Raw genomic sequence first — 22350 nt, 5'->3', positions numbered from 1 at the left:
ACCAATAAGTAGGGTACGATGAGATGACTGGCTATGCGGACAAGGGAAAACTGATGGATGTTGTGTATTTCGACTTTACCGAGAACTTTGATATGGTCTCCCATAGTACCTTTATAGCCAAACTGGTGAGATATGGATTGGGTAACTGGGAAATAAGGTTAGTGGGAAATTGGCTGGTCCATCAGGCTTAAAGTGTAGTGATCTGCAGTACGACTGCTGGACTATGGGATCAATACCTGAGCCAATACCCTTATTTCTTTATTAACAACCTGGAAGACTGAGCACACTCTCAGCAAATTTGCCAATGATGATGAACTGAGGGGAGCAGTCACTATGCAGGAGGGCAGGGCCGCCACTCCAAGGGGGCTGGGCAGCCTGGAGAAGCAGGCTGCTAAAGAGGAACCTAAGGAAGTTCAACAAAAAGCGAATGCAAAGTCTGACATTTGGGATGGGAAAAGCCCATGCGTCAGCACAGGCTGGAGGCAGTAACTATAATGCAACTTCATAGGAAAAGACACAGAGGTCCCTGGAGAACAAGCTGACTGTGAGCCAGCAACGCACCTTGCAATGAAGAAAGCCAATGGCCTCCTGGGCTGCGTTAGCCAGGAGGCTGAGGGAGGGGATTCTTCCCCTCCGGTCAGCACTTGTGGGACCTCGTGCTGGAGTGCTTAGCTTTGGGCTCCAGACAAATGCTAAGAGCTGCCAACCTGGTCAGGTGCTGGCACATGTGGCCTATGTTCAGCTTGGAGAACAGAAGGCAGAATGAGATCTTAGTGCTGCCAGCAGCTACGTAAGAGGAGGGTAGAGGAATCTAGAGGAATCCATTCAAATGCGGGGGTTTAGACTCCAGGTAAGAACAGTGGTTTATACCTATGGAATGATGAAGATGCCAGAGACATTGGTATCTTAGAACTTTTAAGGTCATTAAAAATAATCTTCTCAAGACACGATTTGAGACCAATATTGTAGCAGAGAAGACTTTGAATAAATTTGGAAATAGGAATGTGTTAGGAACTCAGGTAGCAGTTCACTCAGGAAACAGCTTAGTAATACTACTCAAAAGATGTTTAGTGTACAAAGGAGAAACAAAACCAAACTGGGAATAGAAAACGAACCTAAGGTAAGAGCTTCAAGGAGCTTAGTGTGCATATTGTATAAAAGAGAGAGCTGAGTAAGCGTGTAAAGGCTGTCCTATATAGTAGAAGGACTGGAGAGAAGCCTATGGATTTGCTGCCCAGGGCCAAGGTAGTAACAGTTGAAACAGGGCGAGTTCAACAGCATAGTACTTTTAGCAGTGAGAATTAACTAAACTGCAGAACATGTGAAAGGGAACATCATCGATATATCACATTAAAAACTGTAAAATGGGGTAGGTATTATTTAAAAAAAATAGCTTTAATCTCCTTTGAGACAAATTTGAAAGACTGAGTAGATGTGAAGAGAACAACAGCAGGCTGAACAGGACAATGCTTGCTTGAGACCAATGGCATTTAAATCTTTTTTTTTTTCCTCAATATGCTGCAACTTGGTCTCTTGAAGACTAACACTTTGATCTTAACCATTGTTTTAATACAACTTGTCATTCTGGTGGTTTATAAATGAAACTAAAGGTTATGAGCTATATGCAAAACCAAAATGGGAGGGAGAAGGAAGATACAAACATCCCTATTGTAAATGCAGGTCACAACAATAAAAATGCTTCTGCTAGTGTGAAGTCTTTAGTAGCCTCAAGCTGGTTACACTTGCTGACAAGCGACAGACTGTAGTAACAGAAATTGTTGTAGTATACTTTACTTTTGAGGGACCTTTTTAGTTTGAAATATTTTAAGCTAAGGATGAGCTTGTTTCTGTCACAGACGTACTCCAATATCGTTCCTGTTATTACTTCAGAAGTCCCACTCTTTCCACTCTCTGATCTGTACAGAAGGCTCACATCATAAAAAGGCCAAGCACAGATTACCCAATGTTAATTTCAACTTTATTTCCATAAATCAGTTACACTTCAAGTGGTTAGATCCTTTGTTTCACATTTCTCACCCTAAGTACACACCTACAGTACCTACCACCAAATGTGCACTTATTACCCTTCTAATAGCCATTAGTGGTTACTGTATTTTTTGTCTGATGCAAATATCATTTGCTAACAACCATTTATAGTTACTTTCTCCATTTACATGAAATGGAGATAAGTTGTACCTTGATGGTTCTCTGTTTGCTGCAGGTGCAGCCAATATTAGAATTGTGTAGCAGCCTTAGAACACAATAATGAACTGTTAAATCAGTGTAAAATCATCTCAAGGGTTCTACGTATGGAGTTATTTCACACTGCAGTAGGAATAGGATGAAAAACCTACACAGTAGTATCTATTCTATTCCACACACTTCATTAAAAGGGCTTGTCTTCATACCCTCTAAAGACGTACCTTGTGCAACTATGAATTTAGTGGAATAAAGATGCTGACTGTTAGAGCTACTTGTTGAAGCAAATACATAATGTCTTCCATTAGGAGGCCACGATACATACTCTGAATCCTTCTGGATTGGCTGAAAAGCACAGAATGCACAGAAGTTCCTAGTGTCCTCTATAGAATGTTTTTACAAAAAAAAACCCACCAACTTTAATTTATGAAAAAAAAATACTTATCCTCTCTACATAAAAATCTCAATTTCAAAGAATCTTTGTATATTCCTTATGGAGTCAACATGAGAACACATTTTTCTAGAGTTGTAAATACCCTCTTTTAGAAATGCTTGATATCTTTGGTTTTTTTATATGCTGGATGGAAAAAAATAGTTTTAAAGGGAATAAATTGCTGTTTACCTGAGGTTTATCTTTCATTTCTTCTAACATGAACTTTGGATAAGATTAACTGTATGGTAGCTGAAAAGGGAAATTCTCCACAAAACAATGAAACACAAAGGTTATTTTAGTAGTGCATATTAAATAAGACAAGGCCGTTTCAGTAAATCTAACTCTTAACCTTCTTTACAAATATAAAGTATTACAAAAATATTCACAATAGTATTTCTATATGAATCTATTATTCCATATTATATTTTGAAAAAGTGCTTAGAGGCAAGTTTAGTAATTGCAAACTCATATTCTTCCAGTTTTCTAAAGCCCTGATCCAGTTGTTTAAAACCACTGTTCAATACAGAACAAGCAGGTAAGACAACTTTTATTTTTCCTTCTATGAATGCCCTCCCTAACGTGACATGAAAATGTAAAAGTAACAGTTGCTTGAAAGCACAGTGTGATTTGTGTTAAATCGCAAATTAGCAGTGTAGTTACTTCTAAATAGGAAGTTTCACCTCTAATGTAAGGCTTTGAGAAATATTTCATTGCTTTCATTTTTTATCCTTCTTCTCATTATCCAATACTTTATATTCGTCTAACACAGCATGGCCAGTTTCCTTTGCAGTTTTCTTTACAACAGCTTTGATACCAAGATGGTCAATGTTAAATGCTGTCACACCAACGTTGATTGCAGAATTCATAGCGTTGTCTGTAGCATGGCCAGCATCGTCTCCATACCTTAAGAAAGATAGCAGTTTTGTAGATACGTATACTTAGTATTGTTCTATTCACTAGAATTCTTTGGAAAGCAAAAATTTAAGCATTACCAAGAACAAACAGTAAGCACACAGCCTGAATGTCTAAAGAATAAAATCAGAAGTTACCAAGCCATTTGAGTAAGGGCTGCTCCTCTATCGGATGCATTACTCTTTAAAGATACCAATATGCTTCTGCCCTTTTTTCTCAAAAACCCTTCCAATCTTTCTCCCTCCTTGTCCTCTAGTTTCGAAGAGGAGAGGAGAAGGCTTATTTATAGAACCATAAGGGGGCGCGGAGTTGTGTGCAATAACCCCTAAGTACTTTTTCACCTACATTCTTAGGTAAAACTCCTAGTATGCTCTCTTTGCCTGCCTAAGTCCTCACAGCTAGACCCCTGCAGCTGCTAAACCTTCTCAGTCCATACCATGGGTGGCAGCACTGAGGAGGAGGGAGAGCAAACACTGTTCTGCCTTCACACCCGTTACAGAAAAAGGGACCAGAATCACCTCAGGCATGCCTTTTCTCAGTTAGTACCACCACTGCCAGACTAGTGCTTGGTTAGTACTTGTCCTTTATCACCTTTCACTGAGGTAGTGCACCATTGTACTCCAGCAAATTAACCCAGACAGTCTAACAGGTCTCCTGGGTGGAGAGAACTGCTGACACAGCTATGCTCTTATGTTGGAGGTACCAAGGTTCCTAAAAAAAAAAAAAATTTTAAAAAATCCATAGTGCAGTGAAAATTATCTGAAGTAATGTGGAATCAACAGAGTGGCAAAGGGGAAGAGGCGAGGGGGCAGAAAAGTTAAACAAACCCCAAAACGCTCAAAGCTATCTTGAGGATTTGTTGAAAATTACCAAGAGATAAAACCTCTGGTCTCTCCACTGGGCTGTAGGTCCAGCCTCTTTTTGCTTTAAGGGACAAGTCAGCAGTCTCATATTAATTACTCAAGTGTGAAGAAAGGTACACATCTACTACAGCAGAGAGAGCACACTGAAGGGGGGACAATAGTACAGCAAGAGCAGTAACTCCAGCAGTTCTGGGCAGTCAGACGTTTCCCCAGAGAGCACTGTAGTCAGACAAACCAGGCCAAAGGGAAGTATTTCTGGCAGCATCAGAACCCCAGCAGCTAGCGGAGTTAATTTTTCCCTGTGCTTCTTATGACCAGAGATTCTTTGAGGACCTCAACATAAGGCTAGAGAGAAGCACAGAATATCAAAAAAATCTAAAAAAAAATAAAAATAATCTATCACATTATCAGTACCGCAGCCATGGCATAGTGGCTGGAACCAAGAGTGAACCTGAATAAAAAGAATTGGTGCTTTTCTTGTTTTGTTTTTAATTCTCCGATAGAGCAACAGCCTTGAATCACTAACATCTGATTTGCAGATCACAGCATTAATCTCATAGCAAAAGTGCAGTATTTATCAATTTGATTAGTTATTTTCACCTCAGGTAAAATCATAAACCAGTTTTATGTAACATCAGTAAAACAGCACCCTCATTTAAAGTAAGACTGTAGCTTATCCAATACAGTTAGTCTTAATATTTGATAATTGATTTTTCCCCCAATTCTGATTAACATACACGTATGATGAGCATCTCTTTATAATTCCATCCTCAAAGATATTGTAGCCAAGTTTTAGCTAAGGTTTTTGTTGATTTAGAGACACTGTGATGATGCTCATTTAGCTTGGTTTCCACTAAGTGGAATTTAGTTCATTCACTGAAGTATTTTGAGTTGCAGAAATCTTTGTCACTAAACCAAAAACCAGCTTCCAAAAGAGATACTATGTAGAGTTTTAATACGTTTATTTAGATAGATTCTAAAGATCAAATATCAAATATTTTCAATTGTATTGTAACTAACTGCAACAATTAATTACTTATTGTTTTTCACTGTTAGTGGCTGTTGACTGCTGATCTCCATATTTCCTATTTTTATATCTAAAACAAAAACATTAACGTGAATTTATGTGAAATGAGCACCAGTACCTCCTGACTGTCCTACTGAAAACAAACACTAGCAATAAAGCACCAGTGACTAGAACTTCACTATCCAGCCTCCTAATCGAAACGCATCACAACACAACCCTGAATGCCAATCCACTTGGTACTGTATGCTGATGTTTACTTTGTAACCTTCTGCTAGCAGCCCGGAGGCACTTTCAGTCCTCTTTTTTAATATCTCTTTTGCTACACTTACCACCAATTCCATTTAACCTACATGCTTTTGCTTACTCTCCGCTTCTGTTACACCCTTCAAGAAAAGTGGAATAGGTATATTTCATATGTTTTGCAGTTATTTCAAAATATTCCCTTATTCTCCACAGCATCTTCCAGTACATGAACTCAATTTTGTTCTTTCCATCATCTCAGTAGCATCACCTTAATCTCAAATGCTGCTGTCTTCTTCCCCCATTATCTTTTTCTAGGAATATCTGTATTTTGCAAGTCGAGGCTATCCTATTATTGGTATTTATGCCTTAGATTTCCATATACAATTTTGGGGTTTTGTACCTCCTTGCTTTAGTTAGACCTGCTGACAGATGAAGTTCTTCTGTTTTTCTTAAATTTAGCTAAGTTTACATAAATTCAGGATCAGAGCCGAGAGGTTTAAACCAGTAACTTTTTTCACAATGACATTATACTGTAGAGCAGATACAAATCTGAGCATTATTTGTAACATCGCCTGAAGCTGTAATACTTCCAGAAGAGGGCTAAAAAAGTACTCACCACAATCATTTACTCATTTCATATTTTTACTTACAGGAGTTGCTCATTGCTCTGCACTTGGCAGCTTATCATGTGCTGCACGATTAGAGCAAAGCAGGTATTTCAGTTAGCTCCCCTGCACTTCCATAAGCTCTTTTTTTGCCAGTATTCAAACACAATGACAGTATATTGTAGAAGATGAAACCAATAAAAACATAACTTACTTGTATTTGACAGTTTTTACAGTCTCAGTTGAAACACTCTTAGCAATGCACTTAGCTGCACTTTCTAAACCTTGCCACACTGTTGAAAACCCTGTAAGAACAAACAGCTTATTTGAGTTCGTAGCATTGAAAAGCATGCAATTAAAAAAGCACAAGCAATTTTTATTACCTTGAACTCCACTTGCTGCTACCACCAGAGCACCATCAAAAGTGGATTTGCCATCTTTATCTTTCTTCAGGGATTCTGGAACTAATTTGCTGCCGTGCTTCTTCACGTGTGGAGCCAGCTCCTTTCCGACACAGCTCGCTATGGAACACACTCCCTCAACTACCACAAAACAAAAGTATGCACATTATTTAGTAAGAACACAGAACATCTTTCTTTAAAAGTCCTTACTCCTAATTAAAAGTAAGCTTCACTGAAGTCTTAAGTGTTGCTTCTATTTAAATATGCTTATTTGAAAGACAGACTTTAATCCAGGCTTAAGTATCCAACTGATAGAAAAGCAACATTATTTTTCAGATTCTGCACAGCTCCAATTCCTAAGAAATAAGTAAGATTGATCTTATGGCTAAAAAGCACTTCATAAGAAGTAGATATATGTGTCACACTCTAATTTCAAGAATCCATTTCCATTGTTTTGTTATTCACAACTTGCAGATAAGGAATGAGCTGTGTTTGTTTCCTGACCTGTCTTCTGGAGAAGTCTTTACTACAATCATTCCAGCTCTTCAGAGTAATTTTATAACATCCTGCACAGTTTGCTTTTAAACTTGGATGAATCACTAGACATGAAATATAAACATTAGTGCAAATAACTAACAAAAGGAAGTTACTGCAAGCTGCTGGGGTTACCAAGCACCTCTGAACACCAAGCCATTTCTATCTGGAAGTTTATATATAGGCTAATATAGACTTTAAAAACATGCACACACACGTTCTCTAGTAATACAACATACACGTTAGTAACCAGTGACAGTGCAGCTTTTCAAATACATAGTTATCACCTTAAGAAGAAAGAGAGAGACCCCTCTGAATTAACTGTCTAAAGCTTAGAAAAACATGCCAAACTTAAGACTGTACAGATTATTCTTTAAGGAAAGAAAAAGATGCTTAGAGGCTATATAATGAATATTAGTCCTAAAGCATGTCTCTCGCAGGAGATAGCTAGGCACGAACCACTGATCTTTGGATTTCATCAGGTCAGTCACTCCTCTAGTTCACTGGCTAGAGAAACCATGTCTTACTTAACAGAATATTTATTATTTAAGTCAAAAATATAATATACTATGAGACAGAAATTTTTACCTAAGAATTGGCTGACTTTCACAGCTCCTCCAGTAGCCTGTTTTGCTACATGAAGCCCCTTTGCCACAGTTGGGTTGACTTCCAGAGGTTTTTCTTCTGGTTGAATGTGTTCTCGCAGTTTAGAAGCTCCTTTGTGGATAGCTTTACCAGTATATTCTGCTCCTTTTATTAGGCCCCAGCTTACCCAAGATGCACCTTCAAGGCAAAAATTGTTTTTCTTAGAATGTACAATTTTACAGACTATGATTCCTACAGCTTTCCCTCCTCTGTCTCTGCAGTACTGACTTAAGAAACGTTCCTGATTACACAGTTTGCAATTATACTGTTCCCCAAACAGGCCAGCCTGAGTTCTTGTAACAATTTCTGCTCCTACACCACCCATGTTTTTTCAATTCAAGTTTAATACAGCCAGCCCTCATCCAAATGTAAGCTTAACACAGATACGCAGGTTTTTTAATAGATATCTAAGCCCCATCTGAGTCAGAAGTGACAGAACTGCACATCTCAATGCTATTAACATTCTGAAAATGTACAAGCCAATCTTCTAGCCCTCCTAGCAGATTTGTATTTATTACAGTCAGCTGGTGGTCATTAGTATATTCCAAAGGTTTTCAGAGGAAAAAAGAAATGTTTATCTGCAGAAATCACAATAGATGCCTGCTTTAATATAGCTGCTTACACAGGAGTAAAATTGTTCTGTCACAGTGGTTTGAGTCACAGAGGGTGACATCCTAACATACAGTCAAGTGAGGGGTCTAACTCATTTGCAGTGAACAAGACTGTTGGCAATGGATTTAAATTCTGCACGGTTTTTATAAAGCCCACCAAAGTATCCTTTAGGTGATTACAACTGGAACTGGTGAACAACTACTTCTGACCACTCGGCTTCTACCAGCACACATGCATTTAGGTGAAACAACTGTTTAAATGCTACTCACAGAGGTTTATATTCAACACAATCCTCCTATTCCAACAGTACCTGACAAGATTCCATGGGCAACTTTCTCACTCCACTCTGGCAACTCTTTCTGATTTTCTGCTCCTTCTGGTTGAGGTTGGATACGTACAGTCTGAGGCAAGTTAACGGCATCACTAGAGGCCTCTGAAGGCTAACAAGTGAAAGTAAACATCTGAGAATTTACTTTGCAACATATCATCAGGATTTCTGGTTTAGACCATACACATCTGTTATCAGAAAACACTAATGGTGTGCATTCCTTGGGTAAGCATACAGAAACTCAATGGAAATTTATGATTCAATTACTTTTGCACAGAAACGCGATGCATTCAAAAAAAGCTTATCAGACAGCTCAGCATTTTCTGTACACTTTCTTAATCCAGTTACAATTAAAATATTTGCATGCCAACACAGTCAAGTAACTAAAGAGGGAAAACTTACAGTACAAGTTAACTAGCAAAAAAGATAAGAGAATTGTCCATCTATCATTTTTTTCTTCTCAGAGAGAAGTCAACTCTGCTATTGAGTATTGGAACTGCAGTCCAGCTGCACTAAAAGAAGGCAGCTGTTCTGGTTGTTTTGCTCTTCATCCTTCCCTCCCAAATTAAAAAATAAAGATTATTCATTCTACATGCTGTCAATGCTTTTGTAGACTGGCACAGCCAAGGAACACATCAAGCTGTGCATGATACTGCTCTCCATTTAAAGTTGAGTGGATAGGTTCGGTGTGGTTCCATGTCAAACACTAGAGTTTCTGGAGTAGACTTTAAGCATTCAAACATAGCGACCACCACCACACTCTGGTCAGTATTTCTAAAGTGTAATATCACTTTACATAGTACACAGACAATGTGTAATTAAATGCTAATTAGAGAAAGAAAAAAATGTAATAGGTTTAGGTGTTGTTTAGGATTCTATTTTTAAGACTTTTCCAATGTAAAAGTAAAAAAATAAATATTTCAGTAATTGAAAACATTGCTAGTTAATAAGGGACAGTAAGAAAAACCTTTTTGTCTAGTCTAGAAGAATCTACGTGAAAGCATTCAGAGATGAAACCGATGAACAGAATAGAATACACAATATGGAATAGTATTTGATATTGCAGGGAATCCTTAGATTCCTCTGAAATATGTACTGGAAATAAAAATAGGGTATTGCACAAAGATGGCTGTTGCAGTAAAACAAAACCAAACCAAGATTAAGAGAAAAGAATAGATTAAGTCTTGGTAAGTTGCTAGGCTAACATCATCACTGACTTGTATGATATCATCAATTACTGCTTGACAGCAGTATAAAATCTCACGTTTAAGAAATATCTTTAGCATGTGACCAAAACAATTTGGGGGCTGGGGAAGAGAAATGACTTTGATACACAGCTATAACTAAGAAAACCACCAATAAAAAAAAAAAAGTATGCTCCAGATATAATTTAGTTACACCACAGTTTGAGTCACTATGTAGAAAAACATTCGATGAGACTTCTAAGGACTTTGCTAAGGAGCAGAAATGGGTTCTCTAATAAGATAGGTGACTGTCCTATAATTACATTAAATATACTTGTTAATTAGATCCTCATGAGTACTATATAAAACATACATTAAATGGCCATCAGACTAGGATTTGAAAGATTTGTGCTCTTTCACAAAGTTTTAAAAACTCCAGAAATCTGCTACTGATTTGCAAAATGTGGTAGCCTGCAGTTATTGAACCAGCTCTTAACAAGCAAAAAACAAAAACACAAAAAAAAAACCAAACAAACAAAAAAAACCAAACAAAAACAAACCCAAACACTGCAGGGCACAGCATACATTGCTGCTTTCAACCAAGTCTGGAATCTGAGCAGCTCTAACAGGTATTTCAGTGACAATTTTATTTTTTTTCTTAATAACTATAAAATTTTGGAATCATTGTCCTGGAATTTACCTGGACTTTGTGGCCAGACAGCTGTTTAAATTTATCTTCAAAATACGCTCTCTCAGTTGCTGGGAGCTCTGAAGATAACCCTACTCTCTCATGGGATCCTGGCACCTGTGATGTTGTATCAGGGAACATTAACAAAAACATGGAATTTTAGGACAAGAAGAAACCAATGAGCTATCCAATTTGAACTACTTCTACACAGGAAAGATAACAGAAGTTTATCCAGTAAGTCCTGCACTGAAACATCCCATAATTCTGTAATACTTTGCCCTTTTTAAGTAAAAATTGGTGGCCTCCTGTGCTAGTGAAATTCCCTGCTGAACTCAACAGGATTTATAACGTAACAGAACTCTGCCCAGACAGCATGCTACGAACTGGTCCTTCATCGTCACTGCATTCAAATCTTGGTGATTCAACAAGAGTCTGTCTTTCAGGAAATGATCTTGCTATGAGCTTTTCAGTAGTTATTGATGACCATTCTTCCTGAAATGCTCTTACGGTAAGACTTTTCAACTCGGTTCCAGTCACTGTGTCTTACTGCACCTTTGCTAGACGTTTTTTTCTCTCTCTGTTAATATCTTACCGCAATAAGGCACTAAGATTTATCTACTTTAAGATTCCATTTGAAGGCAGATTTTTGAGGTACACACTATTTTCACAGGTCTTCTCTGAAGCGGCTTAACATTTTTGAACTGCAAACACGTTTGGGCACAATATTCCAAGAATGGTATCATCAAAACTACACAGAGAGTGTGCGCATGTCTGTCCACACCCAGAGGAAAAAAACACGCTTTCTCTTGAACACAAAGTTTCATTTTGGGTCATATGTTCATTTGAAAAAATAGAGAAAATATACTAAATGCTCTCCAATTCCTCTTTGTGCTTACAATTTAGTATTTTAAAATTTCTGTCCTCCCATCTCACAGAGCCTTCTGTCCTCCTCTACGCTGGAGGGAAGGGATGCCATCCAGAGGGACCTTGACAGGCTGGAGAAGTGGGCCTGTGAGAACCTCATGAAGTTCAACAAGGCCAAGTGCAAGGTCCTGCACGTGGGTCGGGGCGATCCCAAGCACAAGTACAGGCTGGGCGGAGAATGGATTGAGAGCAGCCCTGAGGAAAAGGACTTGGGAGTGCTAGTGGATGAGAAGCTCAACATGAGCCGGCAATGTGCACTGGCAGCCCAGAAAGCCAACCGTATCCTGGGCTGCATCAAAAGGAGCGTGGCCAGCAGGTCGAGGGAAGTGATTCTGCCCCTCTACTCAACTCTCGTGAGACCCCACCTGGAATACTGTGTTCAGCTCTGGAGTCCCCAACACAAGAAGGACATGGAGCTACTGGAACGAGTCCAGAGGAGGGCCACGAAGATGATCCGAGGGCTGGAGCACCTCTCCTATGAAGACAGGCTGAGAGAGTTGGGGCTGTTCAGCCTGGAGAAGAGAAGGCTCCGGGGTGATCTTCTAGCAGCTTTCCAGTACCTAAAGGGGGCCTACAGGAAAGCTGGAGAGGGACTTTTTACAAGGGTGTGTAGTGATAGGACAAGGGGCAATGGATTTAAACTGAAAGAGGGCAGATTTAGGTTAGATATAAGAAAGAAATTCTTTGCATTGAGGGTGGTGAGGTACTGGAACAGGTTGCCCAGAGAAGTTATGGTTGCCCCATCCCTGGAAGTGTTCAAGGCCAGGTTGGATGAGGCTTTGGGCAACCTGGTGTAGTGGAGGGTTTCCCTGCCCATGGCAGGGGGTTTGGAACTAGATGATCTTTAATGTCCCTTCCAACCCTAACCATTCTATGATTCTATGATTCTACAGTTTCATTACTAGGTTGCTTCATCTTGGCTACTTTACCTGTTTCTCACTGGTGAGCTTACCAAGCAAGACACAGAACTTTCCAGTTTTACATAACTAAATGTAGATGAGAGAATACATTGATCGTTTCCACTTTTCCTTATTAGCTTTAAAAAGGTGGCCCTGGAATTTACCTGGATCCGAAGGTCAGACATCTGTTTTAAGAGATCCTCAAACAGCTCTCTGTCAGCTGCTGGAAGTTCTGAAGACAACACTACTCCCACATAGGATCCTGGTATCTGAGACATCGTGTCAGGGAACATGTAGACTCCAGTATTGCAGCACAGAACAGGAGACTGGTTACACATTAGGGGATATAACCAGTCACAAACCTAGAAGATGTAAGAACATAAAGGAGTTAAAGGATCCTTTTAAAAAAGAAAGGCAGGCAGAATGTACTGATAAGCATCACAAACTTGATTTTCCATAAAGCTTAGTAAGAAAAATAATGGCCTTAGGCCATCTTGAAAAAACAAAACAAAACAAAAACAAACAAACAAAAAAAACCCCAAAAAAATCCCAACAACAAAAAAACCCACATGACTGTGGAAATACCATTCTTTATTAGTTCTGGCAGTCTAAAATAGAGAAAATGCTAATTTTCACAGGACTATAATTCAGACTGGTAGCTTCTTAACTGAGGTCTCGTCTTGAGGCCCAGGTGTAGAAAGAAGCAGATGAAATGGACTGCCCAACAAGTCAGCATTCACAGCATCTGTAATTTCCTGTAGATCTCAGGACAGATTTATACGACAAGATAAAGAGAACATATGGCTGTCATTGGCTGACTATTGAAGACTGATAACATCAGTGGAGGTGAATCAGCAGACCCAAAACCAGGAAGCAGTTTTTGTTTGTTCCTCCAAGTTCCCCTGTCACTGATGAGACTTCCAAAAGCCAATCTTAGCACAGAAATGAGACTCAAAGTCAGAAAACAGATCAGAAACAGAGTGTACATTACAGAACATGCCCACATGAAGCAATCATGGACTGAAAAATGCAAATAGTGCATCTTTTGTATTGGTATTTCAGAGTCTGGACTCACACGGGCCCTCAAATTCCAAATTATCAGTTGTCCTAACTGCAAAACCTTACCACTAATTGAGACTGAAGTGGGTAGCACACAAGATATTTTACACTGACATGTTACAATAGGTGAATCAACATGTCTTCTCTAAGTAAGGAAAGGGAAGTTCCTTAATTTCATATAAGACTTTCCCTTAGTCTTTATGAAATTAAAAGACTTGTTAGGTCAACTCCTTTAGAAAAAGGAATTCACCAGAACAGTCAGCACTCAACAACCTTGGGAAGACACAGAGGTGGTTTTCACAGAAAAAGTCTTAAAAGCGTACATTTGTAGAAAAACATTTTTCCAACAGCTATAACATCCTTCATATCATCACACAGAGATTTAGGGTCAGATGAACAAGAACTTAAGAAGATTGCCTTTTAAAGTTTTATGATAGCTCTTGAAATTTAATTAAAGGAGAAAATTAATTTCCTGTTACCTGAAGAAATGCAGGTGGACGATTCTGTGCCATCTCACTATCTGTATCCAAGAACTTCACAATACGTAGATATCCAGGATATGAAGGAGCACTAACTTGCCCGTCAGGAGTCACAAAGAATATCTGTACTCCTTGGGGAATCAAGATCAGCTCGTCTGCATCCACTCCCAAGTTTTCAAGGGGAGGTGGCTGAGTACACTTACTGTAGTAGTCTCCTCCTACAGCAGAAAACTCCCCAGAATCTGTGCCGTAAGACACAGTAAAATGGCCATCGGTAGCTTGAGGAGTATAGGCAGGAGGTGCTTCGTTTGGCAGACAAAGAGGTTTTGCAGATGAAGGACTCATAGTTGGAACTGGCCCCTGGCTCCCAGTGGCAACACTTCCACCTGCTGCGGGTGGCTGACCTGGTACAAACAGAGAATTGGGGGCTGGGGGTCTTTCTGGCTTTTCTTTGGAAGGAATAGATGGGTACAACTTGGGCACCCCAGCAGGGGCGTCCATCACATCAGGACTTGCTTGTACAGGTGGGGCGTTTTGTTCTAGAATGCCGAGTCGAGCGTGAACGTTTTGGAGGGTCTCCCTCATCTTCTGTTGCATTTGCCTGGCAGACTCCCATTGGGACCCTACACCCTGCAATGGAATGCTAAGTCCTCGGAGCAAGTGGTCAAGCCCTTGCTTATAATAACTTCTTGCCTCTTCCTTCTGACCCAGTTCATCTGTATTGAGTCCTTTATTGATAAAAATAAAGGCTTTCCTGTACTCTTCATTGATAGCTTTAATGTTTGCATCTTCTTGCATAACTGGATCCCGCAGTTGTTCCATTACTGCAAATTGGAATAAAAATTAGTAAGAGTATTCATAGATGAAGCCAAGCAAAGTTTACCTTAGAACAAAATGCCTTCTAATTGGTTCCTAATGATGCTCATACTGCATGTATTAGCAGAAGGCTATCTAGTTGCCTGGTACAGTGTCTGAGATGTGATTATCTCCTATTAATCTTCAGATTTAGAATACGTTTCCAAGGAAGCAAAGAATTTATAACCATCACATCTAGTTACATCACAGACATGTATTTCTTAAAAAGTTAAGCATAAGAAGAATACAGACATGCCTGATATTAAACTTTCCATCTTAAAAAATATTAAGATCAGTAGCAAATAGTAGAGTAAAAAAAATAATTTAAAAATGTAACTTTACTTTTGATAATACTTTCCAAAAAAATCTCTAAGATATTAAAAAATTCAGTTAACATTTTGTCTATTTAAATAAAAGTTGAATTTACAAACTCAGTACATTTTTATTTAAATAATTTAAGGGAAAGCACTCAACGGATTTAAACAAATTTTCATAAACTTCAACTAACATCAATGCACAGAACTGGGACGAAATATTTTGAGCAGTTAAAGCTGTGCTTTACAAAACAAAACTAAGGCATTACTTATTTCCTTTACAGGGCTTATAAAGCAAGAAAGACAACTTGTGTTTTCCCTTCCTTGCTCCCCAGGTGACAAAAACTTGAAGTAACAATATATATAAAAGGTTGCAAGTTTAATGACTATTTTGGACTGTATCCCTCAAACTACCTCATGTATATTTCAACAACTGAGGAGCGGAAAAGAACCCAATAGGTTTATTTGAACTCTAAAATGCATAAAATCACTGTTTTAACTGAATGCAGGTCTTCAGTCTTGGCCAAATGCAGCAAATACAAATCGTTCTTGGACTAAGACAGTGTTTATAACACACAGTGTAAAAAAAATCCAGTGAAATTTTTTGCTGACAGTGTTGAGAGGTATTGTCAATTCAGAAAAAACAAGTTATTATACCAGAAGAGAATAATGGTTATTGACAACAAAAATAGGATACTACATAAAAATGAAAGAGCCTGCATTTGCAAGAAAAACGATTAAGCTCAATGGGAGGAGAAAAATCTAGAGACACCTGTCAATCACTATGATAGCAAGCTATAGAGAACACAGGGGCAAATACAATTCAAAATACAAAAATAAAAATACTTTCATTACACACACAGAAGTATTAATGCCACCATACACAGCACCGCTGAGACCTCACACAATGCTGAGCCACATTCAAGAAAGCTGCACCAGAACAGGAAGAGGTGTGCAGAAGGTTACTGATTTTTTTCTGGTGAATCAATTACTTTTCCCTAGAGAGAGGTATGTTTGGCTTACCAAGCCAATAAACCAAAGGCTAAGAGATTGCATTAGTCTCTACAAATATACTGGATGAAAAGAAGGAAGTCAATCAGGAAAAAAGAAAAGAACTATTGAAATCCAAACTTTTAATAAAATCCTGAAATAGTACTTATATTTAAGTTTATTTAATGTTTCTTGTTGTTTTAGTCTATTAATAAAGTAAAAAAAATATATATAATCTGGAAAATATGATTCCCCTCCTCCAACAAAAACAGAGAAACTTAAGAAGAGCAGGTCATGAAAACATCTTAAAGGGGCAAAGATGGAATGCCGTGTGCTACTCCCACAACCTTTGTGATGAAAATGCAGATAGCACTTATGTGACTGACGCATCTGCAGTCGCATGACAGAAGTGCCATGTAATCTGGAACACATCTGTATTTTCACGATGCGGCAGAATCCAATTTCATGCAAAAGACAAGATGCGTGATTTCAGTCCAACGACAGACACGTAGCCAGGAATATGACAGGGATGGCTTGAGAAAGCCTCTCACGCGGAGTGGATCACCAGCACCTCAAGCCACCAGGCTCACTGCCCATTCCCCGTCACGTGGCAGAAAAACGAATCTTGGGCTAGAGGAGGATTTTCTGGTTGACTGCAGTCACTTGCTGCCAGTAGGTTCAGCATCTTTCATTTAAGCTGAAGAACACCACCGGCACAAGAAAAAGCGTAAATTTAATAACCACCAAAGATATCAAGTTTAGAAGTTATAAGCATGTTTTTGACCAGCACAACAGCAACTATAATGAAAATAATTGGAAAGAACACTAACAAGTCTGTGAATATAGCTGGATCCTTACATGAAAGGTTATACTTAACCATGTCATCTATTTTATGATGTAGGCATTAACCATTTAAGATACGCGTAGTTAAATTATTTGCTAGCAAAATACTCTAGGGACTGCAAAATCACATGACCTTGTATCAACACTTGTATTTACTAAAGAAAAATCCACTTTCCTTGTAGGAAAGGTATAAAGACGAAAAACAATTTAACAGTAAAAAACTCTGATTTAAAAATTATTGCAGGTTTCCAAAACACAGAAAACGTTTAGAAGACTGAGAAAGGCAGACAGAGTTCAACCTGACATCACAGTTTACTTCTCTGTGAGCACAAGTGAAGCGTTTTGACATTTTTTGTGCCTGTGAATCCAATTCTGTAACAAGTCCCTTCTTCAGCAAACAATTCATTTGTGTAAACACAATTGCAGTACCATAGTCTACTTTGCCCCATGTTTTTTGATTTGTTTTTATTGGGGGAAGCTATTTACAGATTATAAATAGTTCTTTTGCTAGTGATTGTGAGTATGGAACAAGAAGAGACATCAAGTAAAATCCTAAAGTCATATCCACATTTCAACTTAATAGTGAATTAATTTACCATTCACTGTACGCTCATCATACTGTTATAGAATCCTAGAATGGTTTGGGTTGGAAGGGACCTCAAAGATCATCTAGTTCCAAACCCCCTGCCATGGGCAGGGAAACACTACTTAACACCAGTTAACACCACTGTTCTTGCTAAAGCTCAGTCTTTATTAACACTAGAAAAGGTCTGTAAGTAAATGGAAATGTCAGCACCATCAGTGTACACACAGCACTAGTGCATGGCAGAGATACAAGGCTGGCTCAGCAATTCAGAAAAGCCAGAGTGTTACAGTTCCTCTCTGATTGTTTGAAAGATCCCAAGTTTGCAGTATTTGTACAGTATAGTTACCATCAAACTATGCATTTGGGTGGCAAAACACTTGGAAATGGAATTCACAGTAGATTTTAAGTTTAAACACAAGATAATTAAAAGCCAGTCTGAAGAGCTGAATTTAATTCATTGTTATTAATTTACTAAAATTAATACAAAATAATGGATGCTATAAATAAGCCAATTGGATTGCTCTCCCACAACACAAGAAGGAATATTCTCTGAAACAGAACATTTAAGTGGCAATCTGACCATATGCAAGGAAGATCCTTGATCATTACTATTTTTAGTATATAATCCTAATATAGTATTTAACTGCCCTGTATGCTTTGATATTCATCTGAAATTCATTTCCATACAATGTAAAGTCTTATTTCCTCTGTTTTAAAGCTGGAATGAATGGCAAAGTGTATAGTACTAAATATGAGAGCACCACAAACCAACTTTTGGTCCTATGGCTGGTACAGATTGGCCCAGATCTATACTACTTAGTGCTAAGTAAGATTTAGAGGAACTTGGCTTGGAGAAAGCTGGTCCAAAATGGAGCTTAAAAAAAAGAGTTAACAGACACTGTAGATAATCACAGATCAATCCAGTGCTTGAGCTCATTCCTCAGCCTTTTTCGTTTATCAGCACAGATGTACTCGATGGTTTTAAGTGACTCATCCAAGGGAAGCTACAGTGCAACAGGGAAATTAAGAGTTCAATTTGATACTGTAAGCTAACATCTCAACTATCTGGCTGACCATCCTTCCTCTGAAGCAGAAAACCTCACTTCATTAAAAAGTAATGTATATATAAAAAAAAAATACACCTTAATGGTAGATCTCACTGCTGGAAGGTAAACATGAAGCCTAAAGCTTATTAAGAAGATTAAATATCCTGACTGACAGAGGCAGGACAGTCTTTCCAACTCACTATTTTTGAATCCTGGGGGGTGTAGAGGAGGAAAAGCAAACCCAAAACAAACCCTTTAATCCAAGGGCTCTTCCTGTATGTCAACTGTTTTTCTATCAGTCACTGATTTCAAAGATGAAGAGGAAGGAGAACTACCAGGCAGACAGAATTGTTTAAGCCTTATTTCTGTAGGGAAAGAGCAATTTAAAAGTATTAGTAGCTTTCAAGAATTTAGAGAAAAAAACTGAATTAAAAGGAACATGATAGAAGATTTAAACTAATACAAGCCAAATACTTGCTGATAAATTTACAGGTTTTTGCTTTTAGTTTATTTAAATTAGTTTGTTTAAAATAGCCCTTAGATTTTTCATTAAGTGGTGGCCTACTGCTAATTTTTAAGCACCTAAAGCTAGATATCATCAAAGACTAGACAAAAGAGAAAGTCAGCAATCTGACCTAAGGTGGTAATTCTTACTCTGTTAAAATTATTAAAGACTTCAGTGAACTCCCATCTTCTGCCATTTCAACCTACATCACCTTCTCAGGCCAGGATCCCAGCACCTACATCCACTCAGCCAGCACGTCTAATTTTCCTCCTCTTGGTACTACTGCTGCGTCAAGCCTTTTTTATCCAAATAAACATGCTTTCTTCCTGACTCCTTGGTGTGGGTTTCCATCACATACTCTCAACATGGGGCTTTTAGGCTTTGAGCACCTACTTGGCACTTCTCTAAAAGGGAAAGTGAAAAACCAGTAGGGCAGATAGTTCCCTCCGTCACGTAGCTGTGCCGTCCAGGACTTGCATTTTTCACAGCACTGAAGTACAAAGACACCGTCACCATCTACCATTCTGTGGCCAAAGAGTCTCACAACATCACGGAAAATTCAGTGTTACGTAAGATTGCTATTTAATACTTTCCCATTAGCTGTGTGCCTGCCAGCTTCCCATCACTGCCAACAGATTTTTCCATATTCAACCAACTTAAGCCCAAACTGACACGAACCTTTTAGAAAAGACAAAGTACAAGCAGCAGTTTTCCAAACTATTTTGACAAATAACTTCTCGGTTCCATAATGAGGCACTGAAAAACTATTTATTATCATGGCTACTTCAACCCGGCCTTAACCCTACCCCTCCCCGCTGCTCCCCCGGCTCTCCCCGACACCAGAGCTCGCTCCCGTTGGTGAGGCGGCACCTTCGCCCCACCGACCGCCGCTCGCCCCGCGGCTCCGGGATTCCCTCCTCCTTCCGAGTGAGCCCGGCGGCTCCGCGGAGATGCGGGCTTCCGCGGAGATGCGGGGCTCCGCCGCTGCCGCCCGGCCCCAGGCGCCTCCGCAGCGAAAGGACGCGACCCGCCCGGGCGCTGTCACCACCCACCAGGCCCTGCCCGGCCTCGCGTCCCGGTTCCCCGCCGCTCACTCAGCTACTCCCGCCCCACGCTGACCGGAGCGCCGCCTTCGCTTCGGGACACCGCCCGCCACTGCCTAAGGGCAGCCGAGGCGGCCGCCGCACTCCGGTGCGCACCCCACGGCTTCCCGCTCGCCCGCCCCGGGCAAACAGGCCACCTCACCGGGAGAAGCCGCGCCCACCCGTTTCCGCAGGAAGCCCCCACCAGCCCAGAAGGGCCCGACGCCGCGGCCGCGCTCACCGGGCAAGTCGCCGCTCGCCGAGCCGAGCCCCGCCGCGCCGCGGCCCGCCTGCGCCGCCGCCTCCCGGGTCAGGCGGCAGCGGGCGGGGCCGCCGGCACGCGGCCGTGACGCCACGGAGCGCCGCTGGAGGCGGGCGGGCGGGCGGGCCGGTGCTGAGGGAGCGGAGCGCTGGCGGCGGCCGGCTGGGAGGCGGCGGCCCCGATGCGGGCTTTGCGGCGGGGGGGGGGGGGCCGGGAGGGCGCCCGCGGTGCGGTGACAGAGACCCCGGGCAGGGGCGTCTGCGGAGCGGGGTCGGGAGGCGTGAGGAGAAACGGTGCGCAGGTGCGCGCTGGGGGTGCTCCAGTTACGTCAGCTCGATTCTCTCAGTAACCGCTGTTTAATTAATAAAACGTGTTTCGTAAATATCGGTTATCGTGATCCCTGTCTTCCCCCGACTCGATGTCCTGTCAGGAAAGAGGAGGACGCGCTGTCCCGCCACTGTCCCACCCCGGGAGCGGCGGCGGCTGCGGCACCGGGCGCGGCCGGGAGTTGTCAGCAGCCCGGGAGCGGGAGAGGTGCAGCTGGAAACGCCGGGCACCCGAAAGCGGGCGTCAGAGCTGGCGCTGGGAAAAACGCCAGGGTGTCTCACTGTGACCAGGCCTTCTGGGTACGTAACTGATTCCAATATTCAAAAAAATGGAAGAAAAAAGGCTTAAAAACTGTCATTCATTAAAAACTGCTCGTAAGTCTCCCCCTTTATGTCACGAGTTTCAAATGTCATTGTGACTGTTACTGTAAATGTGACAAAACCACTGACTCCTCTGCTGGGAGGGATGCCGTGTTTGCAGGGCTGGCTGTCCCAAGGTGAGGCTCATTTCCAAATCCGGGGAAGGTGGGGCTGGCTGCCTCCCCGGGTACCAGCTTCTGAGCTGTGGGAGGGAGGAGATGCAGTTTTGCGCTGGCGTTGTGAGACACGGAAAGAAAACCAGTCTCACTAAATTTCCATCACCTGCCTTAGAACACGGACACACCAAAACTCTCAGTGAAACAGCTATTAGGATTTCTGACTATATAGTCAGGATTTCTGACTATAATCTGGCAGTATATTATTTGTGTGCAACTTTCATAATCAATACCAAAAAATCTGCAATATGACTTTCACATAGAATTTCAGACCGTGTTAGGTCTGAACATGGTCACGGTCAATAAGCCCTGTTGGGGCTAATTAACTTGCTTATTCAGGTACCGTTATTTGGCTATGTCTATGCTGATTGTGAATCAACTTTGACACACAGACCACAGACCATAAGAAATTAATCATAAACATTGTATTTAGCTAGTGGCAGCCCTGTCCAGCACAGGTCCTGGAAGATGGGTTTGCCTCTTAGCCTCATTTAGCTCTGGAGTATCTCTGGCAATTTCTCACACATTGTAGTTTCTAGCACAACTTTTACCCAGGAGTACTGTGTTACCAACTTCTGGCTCGCCCACTCTTCAGTCTTTTCTCTACTGACAAGAAACAGAGAACAACCTGGAGGAGAAACAAGCCGTCCAACAATCAAGGAGAGTTCCTCTCTTCAAACAACAACAAGGATGACAACATTGGTATATGAATGAAAAAGGCCAATGAGATATTGGTGTGTATCAAGAATAGTGTAACCAGCAGGAATAGGGAAGTGATCCTGCCCCTGTACTCGGCACTGGTGAGGCCGCACCTGGAATATTGTGTCCAGTTTTGGGCCCCTCGCTTTAAGAGATATTGAGCTCCTGGAGCGAGTCCAAAGAAGGGCGACTAAACTGGTCAAGGGGCTGGAAAATAAAACTTATGAGGAGCGGCTGAGGGAGTTGGGGCTGTTTAGCCTGGAAAAGAGGA

At 40.7% G+C, this 22350-nt stretch overlaps 1 protein-coding gene across 3 annotated transcripts; it reads right to left on the bottom strand.

Annotated features, from left to right (window-relative positions):
* Positions 1 to 1965: 1965 nt before the first annotated feature.
* On the bottom strand, positions 1966 to 20532 carry SPART (spartin). 3 transcript variants are annotated; one of them, XR_015222569.1, is made up of 10 exons: positions 20498 to 20532; positions 14036 to 14859; positions 12662 to 12859; positions 10687 to 10791; positions 8785 to 8914; positions 7806 to 8000; positions 6666 to 6824; positions 6497 to 6587; positions 4136 to 4255; positions 3498 to 3535 (listed from the first exon to the last, which is right to left on the bottom strand). XR_015222569.1 is itself a non-coding variant. In XM_086620962.1 (9 exons), the coding sequence occupies exons 2-9, from the start codon at positions 14855 to 14857 to the stop codon at positions 3349 to 3351; spliced, it is 1887 nt and encodes a 628-aa protein (XP_086477088.1). In that variant the 5' UTR covers positions 14858 to 14859; positions 20498 to 20532; the 3' UTR covers positions 1966 to 3348. The 3 variants fall into 3 exon arrangements, 2 of the variants coding, with proteins under 2 accessions (XP_086477088.1, XP_086477093.1); XM_086620962.1 differs by lacking the exon at positions 4136 to 4255 and having other exon boundaries at positions 1966 to 3535; XM_086620967.1 differs by lacking the exons at positions 4136 to 4255; positions 10687 to 10791 and having other exon boundaries at positions 1966 to 3535.
* Between the last annotated feature and the right edge of the window lie 1818 nt (positions 20533 to 22350).

Source organism: Tauraco erythrolophus, chromosome 1 (assembly GCF_009769465.1).
Source record: "Tauraco erythrolophus isolate bTauEry1 chromosome 1, bTauEry1.pri, whole genome shotgun sequence".
NCBI classification, from domain to species: domain Eukaryota; kingdom Metazoa; phylum Chordata; class Aves; order Musophagiformes; family Musophagidae; genus Tauraco; species Tauraco erythrolophus.
The sequence above is the reverse complement of the archived record's forward strand: the minus strand, read 5'-3'. Positions and strand labels throughout refer to the sequence as shown.

Bases quoted from the DNA above. Each gene is read 5' to 3' on its own strand.
- SPART (XM_086620962.1), bottom strand. From the start codon at position 14,857: ATGGAACAACTGCGGGATCCAGTTATGCAAGAAGATGCAAACATTAAA. The intron at 6,588-6,665 runs GTAATAAAAATT...TTGTTCTTACAG, and splicing joins AGCAGCAAGTGGAGTTCAAG to GGTTTTCAACAGTGTGGCAA. The intron at 3,536-6,496 runs GTAAGTTATGTT...ATCTTTCTTAAG, and splicing joins GTAAAAACTGTCAAATACAA to GTATGGAGACGATGCTGGCC.